This window comes from Panthera uncia (genome assembly GCF_023721935.1).
Source record: "Panthera uncia isolate 11264 chromosome B3 unlocalized genomic scaffold, Puncia_PCG_1.0 HiC_scaffold_1, whole genome shotgun sequence".
Taxonomy (NCBI): domain Eukaryota; kingdom Metazoa; phylum Chordata; class Mammalia; order Carnivora; family Felidae; genus Panthera; species Panthera uncia.
In genome coordinates, this window is record NW_026057582.1 from 57,655,822 (window position 1) to 57,682,403 (window position 26,582).

Consider the following 26,582-nt stretch of genomic DNA (forward strand, 5'->3'; position numbering starts at 1 on the left):
AGGAAGGAAGGAAGGAAGGAAGGAAGGAAGGAAGGAAGGAAGGAAGGAAGGAAGGAATTAGGAAGGAAGGAATTAGGAAGGAAGGGATTAGGAAGGAAGGGAGGAAAGAAGGAAGAGAGTTAGGGAGGGAGGGAGGAAACAAAAAAGTCCCCTCATTACTTAAGCTAGTTAAGCAACCAAAGGACCCAATTTAAATGATTACTTAGAGACAATGCCCCTTGAGTAATAGTCCTATGTGGGATACTAGCTATAATGTGAGCTGTCAAACTCCAACTAAGGTAATTAAAATCAGCCACTTACTGGTTGTAACTAGAAGTCCAGGAACCCTATTGGTTGAATAAACTGCATCAAAAACAGCAATACTTGATTTTCAATATATTTTTAGCAACACAAGATACTCTAATTAAAACACCCATCCACTGGAATAAAGGCAAGAAATCGATAATGCTATAAACACTTTAAACCTTTTTTTCTTTCCTACTTCTTTAAACTCTGAAAGGAATGAATGAAAAAAAAAATAGCTCTGGGAGTGGACTTAAAGCACAGGTTTTAGCTAGCATGCCTGCTATTAGAACACAACGTGGCCACAGTCCGCATGTATGAGAGCTCTTAGGTAAAGAAATGGTAACCTGGTATCCTACAGGTAATCCGGTTGTTTAGCCCACAGAATATTTGTAATTTGAATGAGCTGGCAATCAGGACATTTCACCCTTAAAAAAAAATAGTATGTTAGTGTCTTCTGAAAATCTAAAAACTTTCCACCTTCCCAATGGGGGAAGCATCCTCTGGTAAGTTACAGTCCTCCCCACTTACTACCACATTGCTCATGACCCAATTCTTCTCTCACTGCTTCTGTCTCTTTTAGAATATGTGCTATTAATTTCTGCTTTATTGATATAGATCTTCCAATTCACAAACTTGCACAACAAATTTCTGAAAATTTGGGAAAAAATTAGGGAAAAAAAAATGTGATCCTTTGTCTTACAGTCAGTTCATCAGGGCAGACCTTCCCTGCCCTAAGACAAATTCTCTTCAATCCATCTTTTTCCTGTAATATGACCTCACCAGGAACTATTCCAATCCATCAGACAGGGTGGAGAGAAAGGAATCGGGTTCCCAATTCTATTTTCCCAGGAGGTTCCTGTGCCTCTAAGTAAATTTATGGATGCATGTTAAGAGATAATTGGAAGGAAATTATGTTATCTCCATTTGCCAACAGTGTCTGAAACCCAGACCTTGTTTAGAAAAAAAACATTTTTTCAAAAGATGCTTGTCTTTAGGCAATTTGCATGTTTATTGGTACCCTTAGTCACCTTTTCATGATGTAGCTAAAATAAAATCTGTCATGGTATTTTTTTCTGTTATAATATTGCAAGTGATTCAAAATAAAAGTTATATTTTTATAACTACTGTTTGACAACTTGCCAAATAATAATGGAGAAAGAGCTACAGTACAAATATATTTAATATCCTAATAACCTAATTGGAAAAATCACTACGCTTGGCATGTTAGAAAAGAATACAATAAGAATACTGAATGTTTAATTTCTCTCCAAAAAAAACACATTAATACAAATTAAGATAACTTCATGAAACTTGAATCAATCATAATAAACATAATAAAAATGGTACAAATACTTGACCATCAACAGACCAGACCAACCAACCCACCAGAGCACATTATCTATTTTGATATTATAGTCTTATCCACTATCCGTTGCCTGGGTTTCAGATCCAAATAAGTATGGGTAGTTGCTATAGTGACAATGTGCCACTTTTGGAACGAGAAGCTTAGTACTACTGAGTACTTATGAGCTTTATAACGTCATTACTTCTTTCCACACTTTGAATCCTAGCTCAGACATGATAACTTCATGCAATGCAATTTCATTCTGCCGATATAAAGTCAGTTTTGTTATTCTATCAAAAATAGTTTATACTTTATCAAGTATAGTATACATAAATGTCAAGAGAATCTATTAACATGCTAAGGATATACATACTCAATAAAGATTGAATTGATAATATTAAAGATGTCAGATTAATAAAATAAATTATATGCCATCATTGGAATATAGTTTTATTATTATAACTAGGCAAGACCATATCTTATTAATTTGTGTCTTAGCTTATTTTCATTAATAATAGTATAACTACCATTCTTCATTTAATATGAAAGTAAAAAAATTTTTTTTAAAAAACACTAAGAAACTCAATTTTATTTTATAACAGATTGATTTATTTTTATTTCCTTTAGGAACTATTCCCACTGATTAAAACTAAGAATTAATGGTATCTAAGGAAAATGTAGTTTGTTGCTAGCAAAATGCTAAGAATAAGAAAAAATAATCTCAAATCAATCAGAGAATATCTCCAGATCATCAAAAATCAGAGCCTGGAAACCCTCATACATTGCTTCTAGTATGGAAAAATGATAACAGCCACTTCGGAAAACACTTTGGCAGTTTCTCAAAAAGTCAGACATAGAACTATACCATACAACCTATCACTTTCATAGGTATCTACCCAAGAGAAATGAAAATATGTATCCACAAAAGTCTTGCATATGAATATTCACAGAAACATTCATAATCACCAAAATCTGGGAAACGAAATGTCCATCAATTGGTGAAAGGGTAGATTAAAAAAAAAAATTTCATAAAGTGGAATACTATTCAGCAATACAAAGGAATAGATTAATGACACGTTACATCATGAATGAACCTCAAAAACATTACACTAAGTGAAAGAAGCAAGACACAAGAGATCAGGTATTATATAATTCTATTAACATGAAATGGTCAGAAAAGGCAAATTTATAGACACAAAAAGGACATTAGTAGCTATCTGAGGATAAGACTGGAAATTAGCTGTAAGTGGGCATGAGGAATCTTATTAAAGAGATGAAAATGCTCTAAAACTAATTTACAGTGATGGCTGCACCATTTGGTAAAATTACTAAAAATCACTGACTTGTATACTTTAAATGCGTGAATTTTGTAACGTAAAACTCATCTAAATAAGTTTTGTCTTCTTATTTAAGTCAGAAAATATCAGAGCTGCAGGGAACCTTGCCAAAACTCTCTATTTGTACAGACGGAGAAAATGAGGCCCAAAGAGGTTAAGCAAACTGTTTAAAGGTCACCTAGCTAGATCATGGCAAAAGCAAAAAAGATCAAAACCTAGCCTCATGCTCCAACTCAGTCCAGTGTTACATCTACTAAAAAATGGTCAAGGAATTTTTTTAAATTACACAGAATTCTTTGAGACATGTTCTAGAAGCATCAAAATTTGAGAATCAAAAATTGATTAAAATATACCAAAAATCAACAAGTGTATGACATTCAGAAAAGTTAAAGCTACAAAAACTCATTTGTCACTCTTTGAGGCCCTAAAACTTACTTTCAAAATTGGTAATAAAAGAACTAAACATTTTTTTTAACTTTCCAACAGAGGGTGTATTTCGGGGTAAGTAAATGTTGCCAGTTTATAAAAGTAAGCTTCTACTTTACAGAAGAATGCAAATTAATAAATTCAGATGGAATGAAAGAATTAGAAACTATCATTTTGCAACCCCTAATAAAATTATTGGGCAAGAATTATCAATTATTGTTAAGTCCATTAAGTGATAGGGGAGTTAGACATTTTTAGGAAGCAAAATAACACCTCATAGATTACTTTGTTTTAAGGAGAAAAACAAAACAAAATACATAAATTTAGGAGGGAGATCATGATGTCACCAACATAATCAAGCCTTTAGCATTAATGTCTAGGTTTATTAGAAATTCAAGCACTAAAGAGGTAAGCTTAACACCAAGAGAAAGTAGTCAATTATAGAAGGGGAGATATTTTACAGGATAGTAAGTCTCCTCTCTTTAGCTAATCAGAAAGAAAAAAAATGTGTTGGGGGGATGACTATTCTAGATTAGAAGAGACTTGAAATGCATTAAAAAAAAAAAGTGTGGTCTTTAACTGGATTATGGTTTGGATAAAACAGCTGTAAAGGTCAATTGGGAGATAAATGGATAAATCTGAAAACTCAGAATATTAGATATTAGAATACTACATAACATTAAGATGTTATAATTAAAACTGATATTTCTGCTATAGAGTTAATATGTTTTTATGGAGATGCATACTGAAGGACTTAGAAGTGGAATATCTATCTAGAGGTCTATGTTCACTTCAAAATATTTCAATGTTTACGAAATAAAAAATTAAAATCCAAGTCTCAACTTCCTAACTCACTGCTGTTTCCATAAGTGTTCATTAATGTATTCATAAGGTATAATAATTACATAGAAAGATCACTTCCATACAGAGGTTGAGAAGTGACCTACGATGAATGATAGCTTTTTTTCTCAGCTGAAAAGAACTCAGAGGTCACAACACAATATCGTTAGCAACATGGTACGTGCAAGGCACCAAAAACCATCGAAGCTGCATGAACGGAGAGCTGTGCCCTCAAAAAGTTAAAAATAATCTAGTAGAACAGCTTCTTGGTGTTTACCACAGAAGAACACGGCTGTTCCAAGATCGTAGCTAAGGCTCTGAAGCGGCAGCCTCACTAAAGCAATCCTCAATTATTACATAAAATCACTTATTCCTTTCTGACTTCACCGCCCCTTACAACCAGTTAACTACTTCCCAAGTTGTGATCAAGTAAAATGGGACACTTATTCAAAAACTCTTCTCTCAAATTAGGGGCGCCAAACTAAAGAAAACCTTCATCATAACCACAAGCTTCTTTTCAAGTGGGGCCTTTAAATCTCACAACGGGGAACTCAGAGACTCCCTCAAACCCTGAAGAGGCTAATAAATCATCTAACCAGACCTCACTGCCTTTTCTTCCCCCTCTCCGTCAAAATCCAAAGGGTGGCGCTGTCCTCACTCCTTCCCCACAGACCAGGTGTGCGCGGAGGTCATCTGCACGATCCGACCAGTAGGGAAGGTCCACCTTCGGGCTTGGTCTGGGCTCTCGGCCGCGCCGCGCCGCCCCGCCCCGAGTTACTCCTCTCCCGACACAGCCCGTCCAAGTTAGCCCGAGAGTCCACCCGCCTCCCTCTGCTTAGTGGCTCTCTCTCAGAAATCTCAGAAACTCTTTTAACAATACTCTGGGCAGGTGGATCGGCTGAGAAACACCTCGCACGCTGGCACTCTGGCTGACTCCTTAGCCCAAGAACTAAGAAACTTAGAATGAGAAGCATCACGACCCCTCGTACTGACCCTAGTTCCTCCACTTCCACAGCCTGAACGCCCAAATTAACTAACTTACACTCTTGACGGGGCTCAGTCGCCGCCAGGAGCTGGGACGAGCCGCCTTAGCGCAGGAACCAACCGCGCTTCCCGCCCCGCCCCGCCGGCCTTAGTGCGTCAAGAGTCACGTGCCGCGTCTCCCTTCCCTACCGGCAACTGGGCGCTCCCCTCTTCCGGAAGTCGCGCTCAGCCTCTCCGGGCTCCTCCCACCACCGGTGACGTCAAACTCAGCTTCTACCACTGCTCTGCCTCCGCGTCCAGGCGCGGGGAGGGTTGCCGTTTCCTTAGGAAAAGTCCTGCCGCTTCCGAGGCGCTAAACATTACAGGCGAGCGTTTTGAAGTTACTGAGTGTATAGACTTTGGACACGCGTGAGTAGAGTTTAAGGAGCCAGAAGCTGGCTATCTAGAAGCCACACCCGCAGAGGCCTTCCCCCCTCTCCGCAATTTCTGTTGCATTTGGTTCCGCCGAGACCCACGACGGTTCCGCCCCCTTCTTCCTTGTCATTGATGTTGTTGTTCTTGTCAGTGCCGCAGCCCCGACCGCCGGGAGCTCGAACCCGAGCCGGGGCCGCCCGGGTGGCGCGGTGGCGGCGGCAGCGGCTGCGGCTGCAGCAGCTGCGACGGCTGCGGGGGCTGCTCCGGGGACTGCGGGGACGGCCGGGGGCTGGCAGCCGGCGGCGGGGCCGGATGGCTCTGTGCGGGCAGGCGGCAGGCGCCGCGTCGCTGCCCAGCGAGCTGATCGTGCACATCTTCTCCTTCCTGCCCGCGCCTGACCGGCTGCGGGCCTCGGCTTCCTGCTCGCACTGGCGCGAGTGCCTCTTCTACCCTGCTCTGTGGCCCCAGCTCCGCATCTGCCTCCGCGTCTCCCCCGCGGAGCAGCCTCGGCTCGAATTCCTCATGCGCAAGTGCGGCTGGTTCGTGCGAGAGCTGCGTGTTGAGTTCGCAGCCGAGAATTACCTGAGCGGTGGCGGCGGCCCAGGCGACGGAGGCGGCGCGGATCCCGGGACTGGCGGGGAAGAAGTCGAGGCCCTGCAGCTCTCAACCCGTTGGCTGGAAGTGCTTCGCACCTACTTAGAGCTGGTGCTGTGCGTGCTGGTCAGCATCCGGAACAACAGGTAGGCTCATCATGGACCTCCATCCATCCTCCTTTTCCCTCTCCCCCTCTCCCGGGGCCCCGTGTCGCTTCCTCCCTCTCGCTCCGAAAAAGATTCAGTGAGGATACGCCTGGCAGCTTTGGCGTTGCTTTCTTTCTTCAGTGACTGCGGGTGTCAGTTCCAACCCGGCGATTTCTTTGAGGCGGGAGGTCATAACGGGACTCATCATAACACTTTATAAACATTGATGGACTTGGTGTTTGTCAGACATCACTTCTGGCGCCTTCCAGGCACTGTCTCATTCATCCTCTCGGTGGCCCTGGGATGAAGCTGACAGGCGCCGTCATTCTTCATTTTACAGATGAGAGAACTGAAGCTTGGAGGGTGAGGCCTGTGAATGAGTCTTGAGAAAAACAAAACATAACCCAGTGTTTCTGACCCTGAACCTGTCCATTCAAGATAGTTCGTAGTGGGGGAAGAAGTAGGTATACAGCTGGCGTCTCATAGTTACAAGACTGCGTAAAAGAAATCTTTGACAGCCATTTTCTTACCAGGAATAGTTTTCATTAACTGGGCCAGGCACAAAGAGTAGGAGTGTTTGTTAGAGGGGTGGGGGAAGAGCCTGATCATCAGGGTTGGAAGTCCCTCCCCTTGCACTTCCAGACTCAATTTATCCCCAGTGATTCACCTAAAAGTAGCACAGTACAGCTTAGTGTTTGTGTGTGCTAGGGGAACTGGCCAGTGTCTGCAAAGAGTAAGCACATAACTGGCCTGGTTTTGCATCAGGACTTGACTGTCATTCTGGGACTAACTTCCTGTTTTCTGACTTATTATCTTTATCAGCATTTTCCTTTATTTGCCTGTTGTCCTTTCCAAAATCCTATTAGTTTTTTGTATCTGGATATTCTAACCAACCTTACAATTAAACTATGAGTTGGAAAAAAGTTCAAAAGTTCCAAAAGGAGCAACTTTCATAGTAATGATCGTTTAGCAGTTTACAAGTACATTATCTTATTTGATCCTTTCAGTGACCCTGTGAGTTAGGCAAGGCAGCTATTAATCCTATTTTATAGAAAGGAAACTGACGCTTAACAGGGTCAAGTGATAAACGCATTGTCATACAGCATTTTCTACAAGAGCAGTGTCCTTCCTTTTGCAATAAATGAATTGTGTTGAACATCATGAATTATGTTGAACAGGGTTGAGAGAAGATGCTGATTTAATGCTAGGTAGATAGGTATAGATATACTGTGTCTGAATCAAGAGTGGGAGGTAAGCAGAAAGCTGCAAGTTGTACCTGGAGCGTGGCTCCATCTTTCCAGTGGCCTGTGTATTTCCCCAGCTTTTCACATCAAGCCATAACATTTTCGTATGTTGATTGGATGTAGCAAGAGAGGCTGTTTGAAGCTGTGAATTAGAGACTCTCAGTTGAATGTATGGCTAGAGGACCAAACGACCCAGAGTTTAAAAGATTCAGAGTCAGTGAGCGCTTAAAATACTGATGAGACCAAGAGTGGAAGTGAATTCAGTGAGCACTAATTAGATTTTTCTGTTCTGAGATCAGATGGCACTTCTGAGCAACCATCCAAAAAAAAAAAAAAAAAATTGTGTGCCTTTGGTCCAAGTATGATCAAGCCTTACATAGTACCTAGTTCCTTTTAAGTGTTTTAATAACTGGTTGGTTGGATGCATGGATAACGTTATATAGGCAAAATAGTGATATATCACCTCTTCCTTTTGTTAATTCTTCTCTCCCTACTTCCCTTACCACTGCTGGATTTTTGGGGTTTTTTTTTTTTCAGCCTTATTGAGATATAATTGACAAATACAAGTGTACCTACCACCTTTATTAGCATCCTAATCTACCTGTCTATATTGCCACCTCCTGCCTGCCCTTTTGGTTCATCTATCACTTCTGTACAAATATAGCACACTGTCATCCCTGATTTTAAGGTATTCTTGTCATTTACTATACGGATGGTGCTGTGTGTTGTGCTGCTTGGTAGCACATTCATTGTATGTGTCTGGAATCAAAGTATAGTGTTATTACATATATTATCTGTACTAATGATATTTCAAAGGGTTTTTTAAAATAAACTATCTTTATGTGCTTGGAAATAAGTTAATTTAACCTTTATTTTTGAAAATGTCTGGAGATATTTCAGTAATATTAAAAGTACTAATATGAATGTTAAAAGCATAAATGGGACTAGTTTTCTTTAAATTGTAACAAATTTGAAAATGTTTTAGATCAAGTTGCTTGTTTGGTAACTCTGGTAAAGCCTATACTTATTTCCTTCTGTAAGCACTTAACCTATAGACTCAGGGTCAGTAAAGAAGAAAACCATTTCATTTAGAGTTTTTTGGTCTTTCCAAAAACATTAAATTTAACAACTAATGAAAAAAAGGAACATTTAATATTGTTATTTACACTTCCAACTTAAATTTACAGTGGTTTTGCTTTACAATATCTGCCATTTTGTAAGTACCAAAGGGGGTTTGAAACCTACCAGTTCACAAGTATTATGCTTCCAATCTTTGTGGTAAATTCCTTTATATAATTTACACAACTCAGTTATTTTGTTGTGTTCCAGTTATTTTCATGCACCCCAGGAAAAGAACTAAAACTATAACCTTGGATTGTGGGAACTTTTCAAGGGTACTCTTCCAAGAGGATAATTGGCATTGGTTTTTGCTTGATTCCTGGGTTTTATATGCACATGTACTCCCAGAGTGACCATAGCCTCTTTATAGGTATCTTAGGTGTTAGGAACAACTGACGAAGATCAAGGATGTCCAAAAATGTCTCTCAAAGGGTAAAACACAGTCCTCCAGGTTTCAGAGCTCCCTTCCCTTCAGGAGGCTACAATATCTGCCTTTATTGTAAGAAACGGAAAGTAAGAACAGAAATACAGCAGGTATTTCTCATTCATCTGTATTATAAGTTAAATAGGCAGAATTTCTTCTGCAGTTCTGTAAGAAATTGTTCTTAAAAGTTCAAAACAACTCAGATACCACTTTTCGGATTTAATCTAGTTATTGAGTAGTGCTCGTTTGACTACTTGGGAAAAATGAGAGTTCATGGACAATAAAATTAATGATAATAGCTAATAGACTAAGATACTAAAAATACTTACTTTTAAACAGCAGGCATAGGTACATTGCCATGATCTAGTTTATGCTTTTCTAGACTGTATAAGTATTTTATAATTTACTTTGTATGAAATTCTAAATTGGGGGAAGTACTTTTTTTAAAGATGAGTACTACAGTAGGCCAGAGAGATTTTATACGAGGGTAATTTTCCTCTTAAAAATCTGGGCTACAGCTCCCAACTACATGTATGTAGATTGACCATTTCATGGTTATGTCTGCTTATATAACCTCTCACTAGTAAAAGATCTATTAATAATAGATCTGGTTGTATTGATTTGGCATGTGCAGTGAAGAAGAGTCTTAACACTTTGTATTGTTTTCTCAACATCAGTCTACCAAAATCCAAAAACAGGCCATTTAAAAATACATCTTAGGGGCGCCTGGGTGGCTCGGTTGGTTAAGCGTCCGACTTCGGCTCAGGTCATGATCTCATGGTCCATGAGTTCGAGCCCCGCGTCGGGCTCTGTGCTGACTGCTCAGAGCCTGGAGCCTGTTTCAGATTCTGTGTCTCCCTCTCTCTCTGCCCCTCCCCTGTTCACGCTCTGTCTCTCTCTGTCTCAAAAATAAACGTTAAAAAAAAAAAATTAAAAAAAAATACATCTTAAATTAGGTTAAAAATTCTTTGGACATTTCATACTGTTATCTAAGACAGTAGGAAATACCTTTGAAGATGTTGTGTTCAACAATCCTCAGCCTTATTTTTCTTGAAATATTTTCCTCCACCATAGTGTAGTAAATACATGTAATAATAGCATCTTACTTGTGAGACCTTTTATTATTCACTTAAAGAAGCCCATTTGAAGAATAAATATTAACATATATTGGGACTCTGACCAGTGTACCGTGTCCAAGAGACGGTTGCCCATAGAGAAGAGAGATGAGATGATGCATACCCAACAGACTCCTTACCTTAAAACTGACAAATTAAAGTGGTTCCATAGGGATAGCCTCAAGGTCATTGAGAAATAAGGAGACTATCCTGTTAAAGAAACTAACCTCCTCAGAGGGCTGCTGAGAATTAGGGTTCTCTGTAGTCCATAGATACATTCTTACAATGACTGAGAACTGATAGATGGAGGATAGGAAATAAAACTCAGCAAAGGATTGTCAAAGTAAAATATTATTTTTTCTGTGTTAAATGAAGCTGTAGAGCAGCTTTTGAATGAAGTGATTAAATTATTTTCATTTTAATATGTTAGTTCTGAGGCAGCCTTGGAAGAGTTCACCCCACTTGATCAATATACATAGGGCCTAAATGATAGCTATTAAAAAAAAAAATCTGTTTTTTCCTCCAAATATTGAGAGCATACTAGGTGCCAAACAGTGAAGACAAACTCACATTCTCATGGACTCAACATTCTAGAAGAGAAAGAAACAATAAATGAAAGAAAGATTATTTCAGGTGTGAAATAAAATAAAATCTAAATGTAAAAGAAGACTATGTAATAGTGACTAGATGGCAAGGGAAAACCTGTCTGAAAAGCAACACTTGAGATGCAATATGAGTGACAAAAGTCACCAATCTGAAGATTTGAGCAAATACCAAATTAAACAGGAAAAAAAAAAATTAAACACCAAAGCCTTAGGCCAGACAAATTTTTGATGTGATGGAACAGTAGGAAATTATGGCAGGACCATGAGAATGAAAGTGGGAGGGTTGTCAAGATGCTGTCTGAGTTGTAGAGGGAGAAAGAGATGGAGTTGGTTATGTGGGCTTGTGGAATGAAGTTTGAGCTACATTCTAAGAATAGAAGAAGTCACCAAGAAATATTTAAGGGCAAGAGTAATGTGATCTAATTTGGCTTTTAAGACAATCACTCTGGTTGCTGTGTAATGAATGAACTATACGAGAGAACAAGAGATGATGCGAGGAGACTTGGGAAACTTTTGTAGTAAACTAGGCAGACATGATGGTAGCTTAGAGTATGGTTGGAGACCATGGAGATGAAGAAAAGTGGATAGATGTAGAATGTATTTTGGAAGTACAGTCAAGAGGACATTATTCCCTGTAAGAATCACTGATTTCTTGTCCTTAGTATTGTTAAAATGAACTTTTAATAAATAGCATGTTCAATAGCAATTTTAAATGTCAGTCTTAAGCTTTTGTTGTCTGTAATCTCTGGGATGTAAGGATGATGGTGATTCTTAGAAGGTAATTGAGTAAGTGAATTGTAAAGCGAGTGCTAGAAGATTACTTTTAGTTAATAGATCCTAATAAAGCTAATAAAGAATACTATTATAGGCCAATGACTTACTTCAGGTCCCTAAAATTGTGCTGTATAGTTTGAAAGCCACTAGTCACATATAGCTTTTTTATAGCTTTTTAATTTTTAATTTCTTAAAATTAAAGATTAGTTAGGCACACTAGCCACATTTCAAGTGCTCAAGGGGCGCCTGGGTGGCTCAGTTGGTTAAGCGTCCGACTTTGGCTCAGGTCGTGGTCTCACGGTCTGTGAGTTCGAGCCCCACGTCGGGCTCTGTGCTGACAGCTCAGAGCCTGGAGCCTGCTTCCGATTCTGTGTCTCCCTCTTTCTCTCTGACCCTCCCCCGTTCATGCTCTGTCTCTCTCTGTCTCAAAGATAAACAAACATTAAAAAAAAAAATTAAAAAAAAAAAAGTGCTCAGTAGCCCAGTGTAGCTACTGGCTACCATTATTGGACAACATGGAAGAGTATTGCCATGATGACAGAGAGTTGTATTGGACCACTGTTTGCTAAAGTGTTTGTTTTTGTTTGTTTCTTTTGGCTATGATCATTCATTAGCATTTGTGAGAGAAGGAAATATGTTACCGAAAGTGTTATGTGGATACAAACATACTTGGTATTAAACATGGACTAAGAAAAGAATTGACCTGAAAGAATTTCGTGCAGTGATGTAGAGTATTTTAACTTTTATCCGGTTAGAAAAGTAAAATGTTACATTTTATGAGCCCCTTTACAGCACTGGGAAAGGTTTTAACCTTTTTAAGAACATTTCTTTGAAGTACCAAGTTTTTATGTATTCCCTTTTGCCATAGTTCATTAGACTTGCCTGTATTAACTTTAATTTAGGGTGGCTATGTTTTGCATTTTTCCACTGATACTATTTATTTACATCAAAGAAATAATTTGGAGCTTCTGAAATGGAAGGAAATATAGTAGTTATTGCCACCAATGAAGTTCCCCAATTCTGAACCACAAAAGAGAGAACAATAAGGTCATTATGACCAAGATATCAGAAATTTTGGGGTCCCAGTTATATTAAACAGTCCAACAGAAATCCCAGAAAAAGATAAAAGGTTTTCTGGCCTCTGTAGTTATACCTTGAGGAATATTTCTTAGGCTCATAGGTGCCTAATATTATTTTCAAAGCATTCCCTGAACTAACTCAATGAATCCACAGGCATACCTTGTTTTATTGTGCTTTGCTTCTTATTGCACTTCACAGATGTGTTGTTTTTGTTTTTGTGTTTACAGATTGACATTTTGTGGCAACCCCACATTGAACAAGTCTGTTGGCACCATTTTTCCAACAGCACTTGCTCACCTTGTGTCTCTGTGTCACATTTTGGTAATTCTTACAATATTTCAAACTTTTTCATGATAATTAGATTTGTTATGGTGATCTGTGGTCGGTGATCTTTGACGTTACAATTGTAATTATTTTAGGGTGCCACAAACCATTTCCATATAAGACAACAAACTTAATCAGTAAATGTTGTGTGTTTTGACTGCTCCAATTACCAGCCATTCCCTAGCCTTTTTCCTTCTCCTCGGGCCTCCCTGAATCCCTGAAATACCACAGTATTGAAATTAGGCCAATTAATAACTCTGAAATGGCCCTGAGTGACAGGAAGAATCACATGCCTCTTCCTTTATTTTTTTTTAACTTTTTTTTTTTAAGTTTATTTATTTAGAGAAAGAGAGAATGAAGAGGGAGGGTCAGAGAGGCAGGGGGACAGAGGATCCCAAAGTGGGCTCTGTGCTGACAGCAGAGAGCCCCACACAGGGCTCGAACTCATGAACCATGAGATCATGACCTGAACTAAAGTCAGACACTCAATGACTGAGCCACCCAAGTGCCCTTCTCTCGCTTTAAATCAGAAACTAAAAATGATTAAGCTTAGTGAGGAAGGCATGTCAAAGGCCAAGACAGACCAAAGGCTAGACGTCTTGTGCCAAATAGTTAGCCAAGTTGTGAATACCAAAGAAAAGTTAGTGAAGGAAATTAAGAGTGCTATCCCAGGGAACACACAAATGATAAGTGGAACAGCCGTATTGCTGATAAGGAGAAAGTTTTAGTGGTCTGGATAGAAGACAAAAACAGCCACATTCCCTTAAGCCAAAGCCTAATCCAGAACAAGGCTCTAACTCTCTTCAGTTCTGTGAAGGCTGAGAGAGGTGAAGAAGGTACAAAAGAAAACTTTGAAACTAGCAGAAGTTGGTTCATGACATTTAAGGAAAAAAGCCTTCCCCATAACATCAAGGTGCAAGGTATAGTAGCAATTGCTGATGTAGAAGCTGTAGCAAGTTATCCAGAAGATCTAGCTAAGATAATTAATGAAGATGGCTACCCTAAGCAACAGATTTTCAACATAGACGAAACAGCCTTCTGTTGGGAGAAGATGCCATCTAAGACTTTCAGAGCTATGGAGGGAGAAGTCATTGCCTCACTTCAAAGCTTCAAAAGACAGCTTGGCTCTTTTATCAGGGGCTAATGAAACTGATGACGTCTAAGTTGAAAACGGTGCTCACTGACTATTCTAAAAATCCTAGAGCCTTTGAAAATTATAGTAAATCTATTCTACCTGTGCTCTGTAAATGGAACAACAAAGCCTGAATGAACAGCATATCTGTTTACAACATGGTTTACTGAATATTTTGAGCCCACTGGTTAGACCTACTACTCAGGGAAAAAAAAATCCTTTCAAAATATTACAACTCATTGGGGCGCCTGGGTGGTTCAGTCAGTTAAGCAGCCAACTTCAGCTCAGGTCATGATCTCACAGTTCCTAAGTTCAAGTCCCACATCTGGCTCTGTCTGTACTGACAGTTTGGGATTCTCTCTCTCCTCCACTTGTGCTCTCTCTCTCATAATAAATAAATAAACTTAAAAGAAATAGTTCATTGACAATGCACCTGTTCACCCAAGAACTCTGATGGAATTGTACAATGAAATTAATGTTGTTTTCATGACTGGTAGTTCAACATCCATTCTGTAGCCCAAGGAGTAATTTTGACTTTCAAGCCATACTATTTTTAAAAATATATATTATAAGGCTATAACTGCCATAAATCATGATTCCTCTGATTATCTGGACAGGGTAAGTTGAAAACCTGGAAAAGAATCACCACTCTAGGTGTCATTAAGAACATTCATAATTCATGAGAAGAGGTCAGACTACCATCATTAAAGGAGTTTGGAAGAACTTGATTCCAGTCCTCATGGGTGACCTTAAGGGGTTCAAGATTTTGGTGGAGGAAGTAACTGCAGATGTGGTGGAAATAGCAAGAGAACTAGAATTAGAAGTGGAACATAAAGATGTGACTGAATTAATGCAAACTCATGATAAAACGTTAATGAATGAAGAGTTGCTTCTTATGGATGGGCAAAGAGAGTGGTTTCTTGAAATAGAATCTACTGCTGATGAAACTGCTGTCACGATTATTGAAATGACAACAGAGGATTTGGAATATTACATAAACTTCGTTGATAAAGCAGGATGGTTTGAGAGGATTGACTCCATTGTGGGTAAAATGCTATCAAACAGCATTGCATACTACAGAGAAATAATTTGTGCAATGAAGAGTCAATTGATGTAGCAAACTTTATTGTCTTAAGAAATTGCCACATCTACCCTATCCTTTAGCAACCACCACCCTGATCAGTCAGCAGCCATCAGCATGGAGGTAAGACTCTCCACCAGTAAAAACATTTGGTGAAAGCTCAGATGATGGTTAGAATTTTTTAACAATAAAGGTTTTTTCTAATTTTTTTAAATGTTTGTTTATTTCTGAGAGAGAGACAGAGCATGAGCACAGAGGGGCAGAGAGAGACACACACAGAATGGGAAGCAGGCTCCAGGCTCCGAACTGTCAGCACAGAGCCAGCCACAGGGCTCCAACTCACAAACCATGAGATTGTGACCTGAGCCACCCAGGTGCCTCAGCATAAACTATTTTATAATTAAGGCATGTACACTTAGACATAATACTCTTGTGCACTTGATAGACTACAGTATAGCATAAAAATAACTTGTATATGCACTGACTGGGAAACCAAAAAATTCATTTGACTTAGCTTTTTATTATGGTATTTGCTTTATTGTGATGATCTGGAACCAGACCCATAATATCTTAAAGATATGCCTGTGTATGTGTAGGTTTTTATAAAAGGCTGTCAAAAATTCTCATGGTTGTTTAATTCATAGGGAAATTCTTATGCTAAAAAGAAAACTAGCCCTTTTTATGAAATTTTAATATGCATATATATGTTTTGTAAAACATACAATTTAAATACGTATATTAAAATTGTATGTCCATTTAACTATGGTTGAAAAGGTAATGCAGATAAATGCAGGGGCACCTGGGTGGCTCATTTGGTTAAGTGTCTGACTCTTGACTTCTGCTCAGGTAATGATCTTACAGTCATGGGATCAAGCTGCATGTCAGGGCTCTGCACTATCCAGAGTCTGGTGGGGATTCTCTCTCTCCCTCTCTCTTTGCCACTCCTTCCAGCTCTCGCTCTTCAAAATAAATAAATAAACTTTTTAAAAGTGCATATAACTGGTTTGAGAAAAGAAGTTTCACTTTTCTGGCAAATATGATATTTTAGAGGGATTCCTAATGCATCTTGTACCTAATGTACACCTGTACCCTAAATTTGTAATATGTTAGGTATAGCTAAATAGACCCTAATTTTTGTCATGAACTAAGGTAAATATATTATTCAACAAGTATTTATTGAATGCCAGGCCCTGTTGTAGCAACCGGGGATACAACAGTAGTCAAAGAGTCCTGCCATCATAGAGCATATTCTAGTGGGGGAAAAAAAAAAAAGAAAAAAACAAGTAAGTAAAATATATAGTATCATAGTTCATAATACATGCAGTGAGGCAAAATGAAGCAGTAAAGGGAAATGGGAATGGTGGAAGTAGAAAGGAGTGTTGCTGTGTAAAATAAGGGAATTTAAGAAACATCTCAACCACTGAAATAGTATTTGAAAGAAGTAAGGGAGGGAGCAGCCTTCTGTGTCTCTCTGGAAAGTCATTCTTGGAGTAAGTAGCAGTTAAATGGAGGAACTCAACTGTGGGACTTTGACCAAGGGAGTGCTTAAGTACGATAGCAGAAAATGCCTTGGAATATAGAACACTGCCCGCCACATATGGGGAATGATGATGTGGAAATCAGTAGCCCTTTATTAGGCTCTTATAAAGACTTTGACTTTTACTCTAAGAGGAGGAGCCATGAAAAAGTTTTGAACTGAGGAGTGACATATATAATATTTCAAAAGGAACATTCTAACAGCACAAACTGATGGTTTCTAGAGGGAAGGGGGATAGAGGAATGGGTAAAATGGATGAAGGAGAGTAGAAAATACAGGTTTCCAGTTATGGAATGAATAAGTGATGGGAATAAAAGGCATAGCATTGGGAATATAGTCTGTGATGCTGTAATAGCATTGTATGGTGACATGGTAACTATACTTTTGGTGAGCATAACATAACATATAGAGAAGCTGAATCTGTTTTGTACACCTGAAACTAATGTAATATTGTGGGTCAACCATACTCAAAAGATTAAAAAAAAAAAAAAAGGAACATTCTAGATGCTGTGTTGGAAATCGTTTGTAGCAGGACAAGGGTAGAAGCAACAGGCTGAGTCAGGAGGCCTTTGCAATGATCCAGGCAAGTGATGATGGTGCTGTGGACCAGTGTGGGAGCAGTGAAAGTGATGAGTAGTCTGATTGTATATTTTTATCTGGAGGCCTTCTAGAAGGAGAATGTAAGTATAAGAAATTAGACATAATTGTCCAGCTAATATTATAATGCCCTTTTAATTGCTACTCCCTAAATATGTCTAAACATATTTTTCCTTTGGCCATTTTTATTCATTTTGTTTTCCTTTTGCATTAATGGTTTGTACTTTCTTTAAAAAAGAAAATACCCAGTGTGTGAACAGTTTACTTTCTGAAAATATGGCCTATCTTTGGTATTCAACTCCTTGTACCTCGAAGTACTTTCAAACAGTGCCCTGTTCATATAGTTCTTATGTAAATTTGAGTCAGTCTGTTGAATTGCCCCAGAAACTTCCTGGTCTCCCTTACTGCAGTCACTTGGAATTTTCCTTTCCCTCTTTTCTCCTCCCTCATTTCCTGCTTCATGTAAACCCATTACTTCTTTGAATTTGCTTACATCTGGCCCTCATATGAGCTATGGGCTCAAGATGGTAGGACTAAGCAGAAAGGAAAAAGCAGGTAGTGCTCTACACAAGGATTCTTCCTTCCCTTTGCCCCAAATCACTGGTCTCATCACCTGTAACCATAGGCCCAGATAAATCTGTTTTCCTACCCAGACATTCCTCATGTGTACTCTTCTTCTTTTACATCTCTTAATCTGGGAAAAGGGAAGAAACAAAGCAGAATTGAACTACCTTTTATTCAGATGTTGCTAGTAACTTCAAAAAAGAATCTCATTCTTAGAAGCCTCAAAAGGACTATTTTGGTTAAAGGCAAAGGAGAAAGGTAATCACCTGAAGCAAGAGACTTTGCTCCTCCATAGCTTACACCCACCTTCTCAAGCCTAACACCCTCCTGATACCAAACTCCTATTAGAGTCACCACTACAGTCATGGGGCTCGGTAAGACCCAGTTGTATTGCCAGCACTGCAAAGAGCTGAATACATGTGTTCCCCTCAAATGCTAAACTAGTTTTCCCAGAGAAACAGCAATATTAAGCAACCATAAGGATATGTACCATTATTATTCCTATTTACAGATGGTGAAACTGAGGCACAGAGTAAAGTGAACTTGCCAGTTACACAGAGAAATGACTGCCTGATTTTCTAACTCTTAATGAAATTTTCGAACACGCAAAAAATAGACACAAAGAACCTATCATTCAGATTCAGTCATTAAGGATTTTGCCACATTTGCTTTCTTTTATCTTAAGTGTTTTAAAGCAAATCCAACATATTGATGTCATTTTACACTACACACTCAGTATGAAGCTCTGGAAGTAGTGGGCTTTTTTTTAATATAAACACAATGCCAGTTATACACATTAATAAAGTTATTAATAATTCCTTATTCTCACCTGATTTTTTTTTAAACCTTTATTTCTATGCCAAGAGTCTAAACTTATGGACATATGGACCTTAACTGCTATAATTTTTCACATCATTGGCACACAATATATATTCTAATAATTGAACGAACAGTAGGAGAACAGTGTATAGGCTGAGTTTCTAAGGTATAAGTACTTAATGATCTGACAGCTCTGGTTTTTTGAAATAGGATTAAAGAAGAATGCAGTTAAGTTGAAGAAATAAATTATCTTTTGGCAATAGTACAGTCTTTTGCATGTTCCAGAAGATTGATTATCAAACATTATATGTGATTTTGTACTTTCACAACACATCTTTAGGACTTGGAGAGGGACTAGTGATAGTAAATTGTATCCTATTAATATTACCATAGAAACAGAGCTAAATTAACTTGAAGGATTCAGATGAAAGAAAAAGTTTGTAACCAACTGTAATACTTTTCCAATATGTTTTTATTACATGCCTTTTGAGCAAATGCATGTTATGGACATTGGGCAGGAAAGAACCCTGTTTGTTTCTTTAGTTCACTCACTGACTCAGCAATAAATAAATGAATACATAAATAAAATAGGTCATAGATTTCATCTTTAAGTAAAAGGATTATGTGGCGCAAATGATTGTTACTGCTATTGTCTCTTAGCTTCAAAATGAGTCATCTGTTTATTGCCATGGTTCAGTATGTTCTATTCTAACTTTGTTGCCTAGATGTTCTTTTCAGTCCCTTATTTACCATCTGAAACAATAATGAGCCGCCTGAAGGCTATTTTCTTGGCTTCACCATATGATAATATGATTTCAACATGATATACTTGAAGGCTGCTGTTGAGTTGTCAGTGGGGTTTTTTGTTTTGTTTTGCTAGGTTTAAAAGTAAATTGTTGTTTTCTGTATCACTTAATTAAAATTTTCTTTATTTGGAGTGGAACAATAAGTACCTAAAAACATTTTTCCACAAATGGCCATCATATACTACTCTAAAATATGCCACTTATAATTTTTATAATAACTTTCAAAAAGACAATTATATTCTAGGACATGGTTTAATTATAAGGAACAACATGAAATAGGAGTCAGAACCCGGGTCCTCTACTTAGCTCTGCCCTAACTAGTATTACAGTGTTAGACAAGTCACCTCAGTTTCCTGATCTGTAAAGAGATGATTGAATTTGATGATTCCAAAAATCATTCTAGCTTCAAATGTGTGTTTATGATTACATAAACACATACATGATTTCCATATGGAAAGTTTATGCATTATTATTAATTTTACTATAATAAGATTATTACCATTGCATTGCTGCAAATAGAATTTTTTATATATGTTTGTTTACTTTTGAAATAGATGGGATGGGGATGGAAGATAGGGGCAGAGAGAGGGAAACAGAGGATCCAAAGCAGTCTCTGCACTTATAGCAGCGAGCCCAATAAGGGGCTCGAACTTACAAACCGTGAGATCATGACCTGAGCTGAAATCAAGAGTTGGACGCTTAACTGACCGAACAGGCATGCCACCAGAATTTTTTTTTAATCTTTGTTTATTTTGAGAGAGAGAGAGGCAGAGCATGAGCAGGGAAGGGGCAGAGAGAGAGGGAGACACAGGATCCAAAGCAGGTTCCAGGCTCCAAGCTATCAACACAGAGTCCAACATGGGGCTCCAAACCACGAACTGGGAGATCATGACCTGACCCGAAGTTGGACACTTAATGGAGTGAGCCACCCAGGCCATCCCCTCAACAGAATTTTTTAAAATTGCCTTTGACTGGCATGTTTTGAACATTGCTGGGATGTTGAAAAATATTGTATAGATGGAGCTAAAACAGAAATATCCCAAAGATTCTCCTTACATTAACTTGTCAAATTTTACTAATGTGCAGGTTGTTAGTTTATGTAATGATTTTAAAATGAATTAACTTATGGGACGCCTGGGTGGCTCAGTCGGTTAGTGTCCGATTTCAGCTTAGGTCATGATCTGACAGCTCATGAGTTCAAGCCCTACTTCAGACTCTGATGACAGCTCAGAGCTTGGAGCCTGCTTTGGATTCTGTGTCTCCCTCTTTTGGCTCTCTGGCCCTCCCCTGCTCACACTCGCTGGCTATGTCTCTTTCTCTCTCTAAAAAATAAATAAACATTAAAAAAATTTTAATGATTTAACTTCTTATAATGATAAAAAGCTACATAAACCTAGTTTAAATTTATTTTCTCTGTCCCAGTTGAAGATGGCAATGTAGGAAGACTTTGAACTCACTTCCTCCAAATTACACCTATTAATAGATCAGTTCCTCCTGAAGAAGATCTAACTAAGGACTGAACAGGTACTGAAAAACCAAAGGTAAAGAGAATGGCAAGAGAGAGCAAGAGAGACAGAGACATGCCATGGCATTAAAGAGTTACTGGCATGTACAGCCACAGCTCCACCCAACCAGCAAAATCACCAATGCACACACAGTCTGCTCAGCGTACACTGTACACAAGACCACTCCTTCAGCTTTAGGAGAAATAGTTGTTTCGCCTAATGCATACAAACACAGACAGTCAAGCAAACTCGGGAGACAGAGGAATATGCTCTAAAAGAAAGAACGGGGCGGGGGGTGGGGGAAACACCTCAGAAAAGGAACTAAATGAAACAGAGATCAACAATCTGCCTGATAAAGAACTTAAAGTAATGATCATAAAGATACTCAATGGGTTGGAAAAAAAAAAATGGAAGAACTCAGTGAGACCTTCAATAAAAAGATAGAAAATAGTAAAATGCTAAAAAGAGATCATTGTAATTTTAAACAGGGTTAATACAATAACTGAAGTAAAAAACACAGTAGAAGGGGTGCCTGCCTGGGTGGCTCAGTCAGTTAAGCCTCCAGCTCTTGATTTTGCCTCAGGTCGTGATCTCACGATCTCATTTTAATTATTATGCACTGTGGTGTGGACCTTTTGGGTTCATCTTGTTTGGAACTCTCTGTGTTTCTTGGAGATGAAAGTCTATTTACCTCCCTACCTTAGGGGAGCTTTCAGTTATTATTTCTTCAGATAAGTTTCTACACCTTTCTCTCTGTTTCTTTTGGGACTACTATAGTACAAATGTTTGTTTACTTGATTTTATCTAAGAGATCTCTTAATCTATCCTCATTTTAAAAAATTCTCTTTTTGCGATTCAGCTTGTGTGCTATTACCCTATCTTCCAGATTGCTGATATGTTCTTCTGCATCCTCAAAAATTACTGTTGATTCCCTCTAGTGTGGGTTTTTTTGTTTTGTTTTTTTTTTTAGAGAAAGAACAAGTACCCACACATGAATGGGGTAGGGGCAGTGTGAGAGAGACTATCTTAAACAGGCTCCATGCCTAGCATCAAGCCCGACACAGGGCTCAATCTCACAACCATGAGATCATGACCTGAGCCAAAATCAAGACTCTGCCACTTAACTGACTGAGCTACCTAGGCACTCCTGGGTTTTTTTGTTTGTTTTTTTAAGAATGTGTTTGAACTTAAATGACCATCAAATTAATGTAGACTGCTGTTTACTTAGGATGACATATATGAACCTCATGATAACCACAAAGCCAAAACCTATGGTAGATACACCAAAAATAAAGTGAAATATGGCACAAAAACAGACACTCAGATCAATGGAACAGAATAGAGAACCCAGAAATGGACCCACAAACATATGGCCAACTAATCTTTGACAAAGCAGGAAAGAATATCCAATGGAATAAAGACAGTCTCTTCAGCAAGTGGTGCTGGGAAAACTGGACAGCGACATGTGGAAGAATGAACCTGGGCCACTTTCTCACACCATACACAAAAATAAACTCAAAATGGATGAAAAACCTAAATGTAAGACAGGAAGCCATCAAAATACTAAAGGAGAAAGCAGACAAAAACTTCTTTGGTCTTGCGCGCAGCAACTTCTTACTCAACATGTCTCTGGAGGCAAGGAAAACAAAAGCAAAAATGAACTATTGGGACCTCATCAAAATAAAAAGCTTCTGGGGCGCCTGGGTGGCGCAGTCGGTTAAGCGTCCGACTTCAGCCAGGTCACGATCTCGCGGTCCGTGAGTTCGAGCCCCGCGTCAGGCTCTGGGCTGATGGCTCGGAGCCTGGAGCCTGTTTCCGATTCTGTGTCTCCCTCTCTCTGCCCCTCCCCCGTTCATGCTCTGTCTCTCTCTGTCCCAAAAATAAATTAAAAAAAAAACGTTGAAAAAAAAATAAATAAATAAAAAATAAATAAAAAGCTTCTGCACAGCGAAGGAAACAATCAGCAAAACTAAAAGGCAACTGACAGAATGGGAAAAGATATTTGCAAATGACATATCAGATAAAGGGTTAGTATCCAAAATCTACAAAGAACCTATCAAACTCAATACCCAAAAAACAAATAATCCCGTGAAGACATGGGCAAAAGACATGAATAAACACTTCTCCAAAGAAGACATCCAGATGGTGAACCAACACATGAAAAAATGCTCAACATCAGTCATCCTCAGGGAAATACAAATCAAACCCACAATGAGATACCATGGTACACCCGTCAGAATGGCTAACATTAACAGCTCAGGCAACAACAGATGTTGGCGAGGATGCAGAGAAAGAGGATCTCTTTTGCATTGTTGGTGGGAATGCAAGCTGGTGCAGCCACTCTGGAAAACAGTATGGAGGTTCCTCAAAAAACTAAAAAAATAGAACTACCCTATGACCCAGCAATTGCACTACTAGGCATTTATCCAAGAGATACAGGTGTGCTATTTCGAAGGGGCACATGCACCCCCATGTTTATAGTAGCACTATCAACAATAGCCAAAGAATGGAAAGAGCCCAAATGTCCATCGGTGGATGAATGGATAAAGAAGATGTGGTATATATATACAATGGAGTATTACTCAGCAATCAAAAAGAATGAAATCTTGCATTTGCAACTACGTGGATGGAACTGGAGGGTATTATGCTAAGTGAAATTAGTCAGAGAAAGACAAAAATCATATGACTTCACTCATATGAGAACTTTAAGAGACAAAACAGATGAACATAAGGGAAGGGAAACAAAAATAATATAAAAACGGAGCGGGGGGACAAAACAGAAGAGACTCATAAATATGGGAGAACAAACTGAGGGTTACTGGAGGGATTTTGGGAGGGGGGATGGGCTAAATGGGTAAGGGACACTAAGGAATCTACTCCTGAAATCATGCTTCACTGTATGCTAACTAAGTGTGATATAAATTTTTAAAAATAAAAAATAAAGTTAAAAAAAATAAGGCAAAAAAATAAAAATAAAGTGAATTAAAGCCAAATACAACACTAGAGATACTTATCCATCACAGAGAGAACAAGAGAAGCAGAAAAGAACAATGAACTACAAAAACAACCAGAAAACAAATTTAATAAATGGTAGTAAGTATATACTTATCAGTCATTACTTTAAGTGGCCTAAATGCTCCAATCAAAAGACACAGAGTGGTAGAATGGATAAAAACAGTAAGACCCATCTATATTGCTTCCTACAATAGACTCATCTCAGACCTAAAGATGCTTATAGACTGAAAGTGAAGGGACAGGAAACATTCACCATGTAAATGAAAGTGAAAAAAAAAATCTGGGGTAGCATTACTTACACAAATAGACTTTTTTTTCTTTTTTTTGAGAGAGAGCACAAGCAGGGGAGGGGCAGAGAGTGAGGACAGAGGATTTGAAGTGGGCTCTGCGCTGACAGGCTGACAGTGGCAAGCCCGATATGGGGCTCAAGCTCATGAACTGCAAGATCATGACTTGGACCGGTTGGATGTTCAACTGACTGAGCCACCCAGGTACCCCCAAAATAGACTTTTAAACAAAGATTGTAATAAAAGAGAAGGGCATTAATAATAATAAAGAGATCAATCCATCAAGAAAATGACTTTAACATTCCACTTACATCAATGGATGGATCATCCAGACAGAAAATCAATATGACATATTGGACCATCTGGGCATAACAGATATATACAGACCATTCCATATAAAAACAACAGAATACACATTCTTTTCAAGTATAAATAGAATACACTCCAGAGTAGATGATATATTAGGCCATTAAACAAGCCTCAATAAATTTAAGATCAAAATCATACCATGTATCTTTTCCAACACAACAATATGAACCTAGAAATGAATCACAGGGGAAAAAAACAAAAAACAGGAAAAACCACAAAAATGTTAAGACTAAAGGACATAACCTCTAAACAACCAAGGGATCAATGAAGCGGTCAAAGAATAAATAAAAAAATAAAAAAATACATGGCAACAAATGAAAATGCACACACAACAGTCCAAAATCTCTGGGACACATCATAAGCAGTTTGGAGAGGGAAGTATATAGCAATATAGGCCTAAGAAATAAGAAAAAAAAAATCAATCTAATTTTATACATAAAGGAACTAGAAAGAGAACAAACAAAACCCAAGGTGAGTAGAAGAAAGGAAATACTAAAGATCAGGACAGAAGTAAATGACATAGAGACTTAGAAGAAGAAGGAGGAGGAGGGGGAGGGGAAAGAAAAAGAAGAAGAAGAAAGAAAAGAAAAAGGAAAAAAAGCAAAATCAAGAGCTGGTTCTTTGCAAAGATAAACAAGATTGACAAACACTTAGATTGATTAAGAAAAAAAGAGAAAAGACCCAAATAAAGCCAGAAATGAGAAAGAAGTAACTGATACCACAGAAATATAAAGGATTGCATAACAATCACACAAGAAAAAGAAATGAGGGGCATCCATATTGGTAAAGAAGTTGTTAAACTGTCACTATTTACAGATGACATGATGCTATACATAGAAAAATCCTAAAGATTCCACGAAAAAAACTACTAGAAAAAATGAATTCAGTAAAGTGGCAGGATACAAAATTAATAACTAGAAATTGGTAGTGTTTCTAGACAACAAAAGTGAAGTCACAGAAATTAAAAAAAAAACAAAACACTACTTATAGTTGTACCGAAAAGAATAAAGTACCTAGGAATAAACTTAACCAAAGAGATGAAAGACCTATACTCTATGAACTATAAAACACTGATGAAAGAAACTGTAGACACTAAGAAATGGAAAGATATTCCAAGTTCATGGATGAGAATATTGTCAAAATGTCCATATTACCCAAAGCAATCTACAGAGTTACTGAAATCCTTCTCAAAACACCAACAGTATTTTTCACAGAACTTAAACAAATAACACTGAAATTTGTATGGAACAACAAAAGACCCTGAATAGCCAAAGCAATCCTAAGAAAGAACAAAACTGGAAGTATCACAATTCTGGACTTCAAGTTATGATACAAAGTTGTAGTAATCAAAATAGTATAGTACTGGCACAAAAATAGACACAGAGCAATGGAACAGAATATAAAACCCAGAAATAAACCCACACTTATATGCTTAATTAATCTTCAACAAAGCAGGAAAGAATATCCAAAGGGGAAAAGAGAGTCTGACTCTTAATTTTGGCTCCAGTCATAATCTCACGGTTGTGAGATCAAGCCTTGCATAGGACTCCTTGCTGGGCATGGAGCCTGCTTAGGATTCTCTTTCTCCCTCTCTTTCTGCCCCTGCCCTGTTCATGCACTCGCTCGCGCGCTGTCTCTCTCTCTCTCTCACTCTCTCTCTCTCAAAATAAACACTAAAAAAAAGAATTTCCGAAGTAAAGCGTTTTTATTTTCTCTAAAAACTGGGAAACTCTGGGGTTTTTTGTGATGGTGGTAGTTTTGACAGCTGTGATTTGATTGAGAAGTGGCATTTCTGGGGCGTCTGGGTGGCTGAG

General features: G+C 38.3%; 1 protein-coding gene across 3 annotated transcripts in view; it reads left to right on the plus strand.

Moving 5' to 3' along the window:
- Positions 1 to 5,483: 5,483 nt before the first annotated feature.
- Positions 5,484 to 26,582, plus strand: part of FBXO33 (F-box protein 33) — a 45,342-nt gene continuing 24,243 nt past the window's right edge. For 2 of the 3 annotated variants that reach the window (XR_007453435.1, XM_049611592.1), the window contains exon 1: positions 5,484 to 6,371. Coding sequence is in view for 2 of the 3 variants with exons in the window: in XM_049611592.1 (XP_049467549.1) it covers positions 5,764 to 6,371 (608 nt within the window). In the remaining variant the exon portion in view is untranslated. The remainder of the gene's footprint in view (positions 6,372 to 26,582) is intronic. The other variant, XM_049611591.1, reaches the window with a different exon arrangement.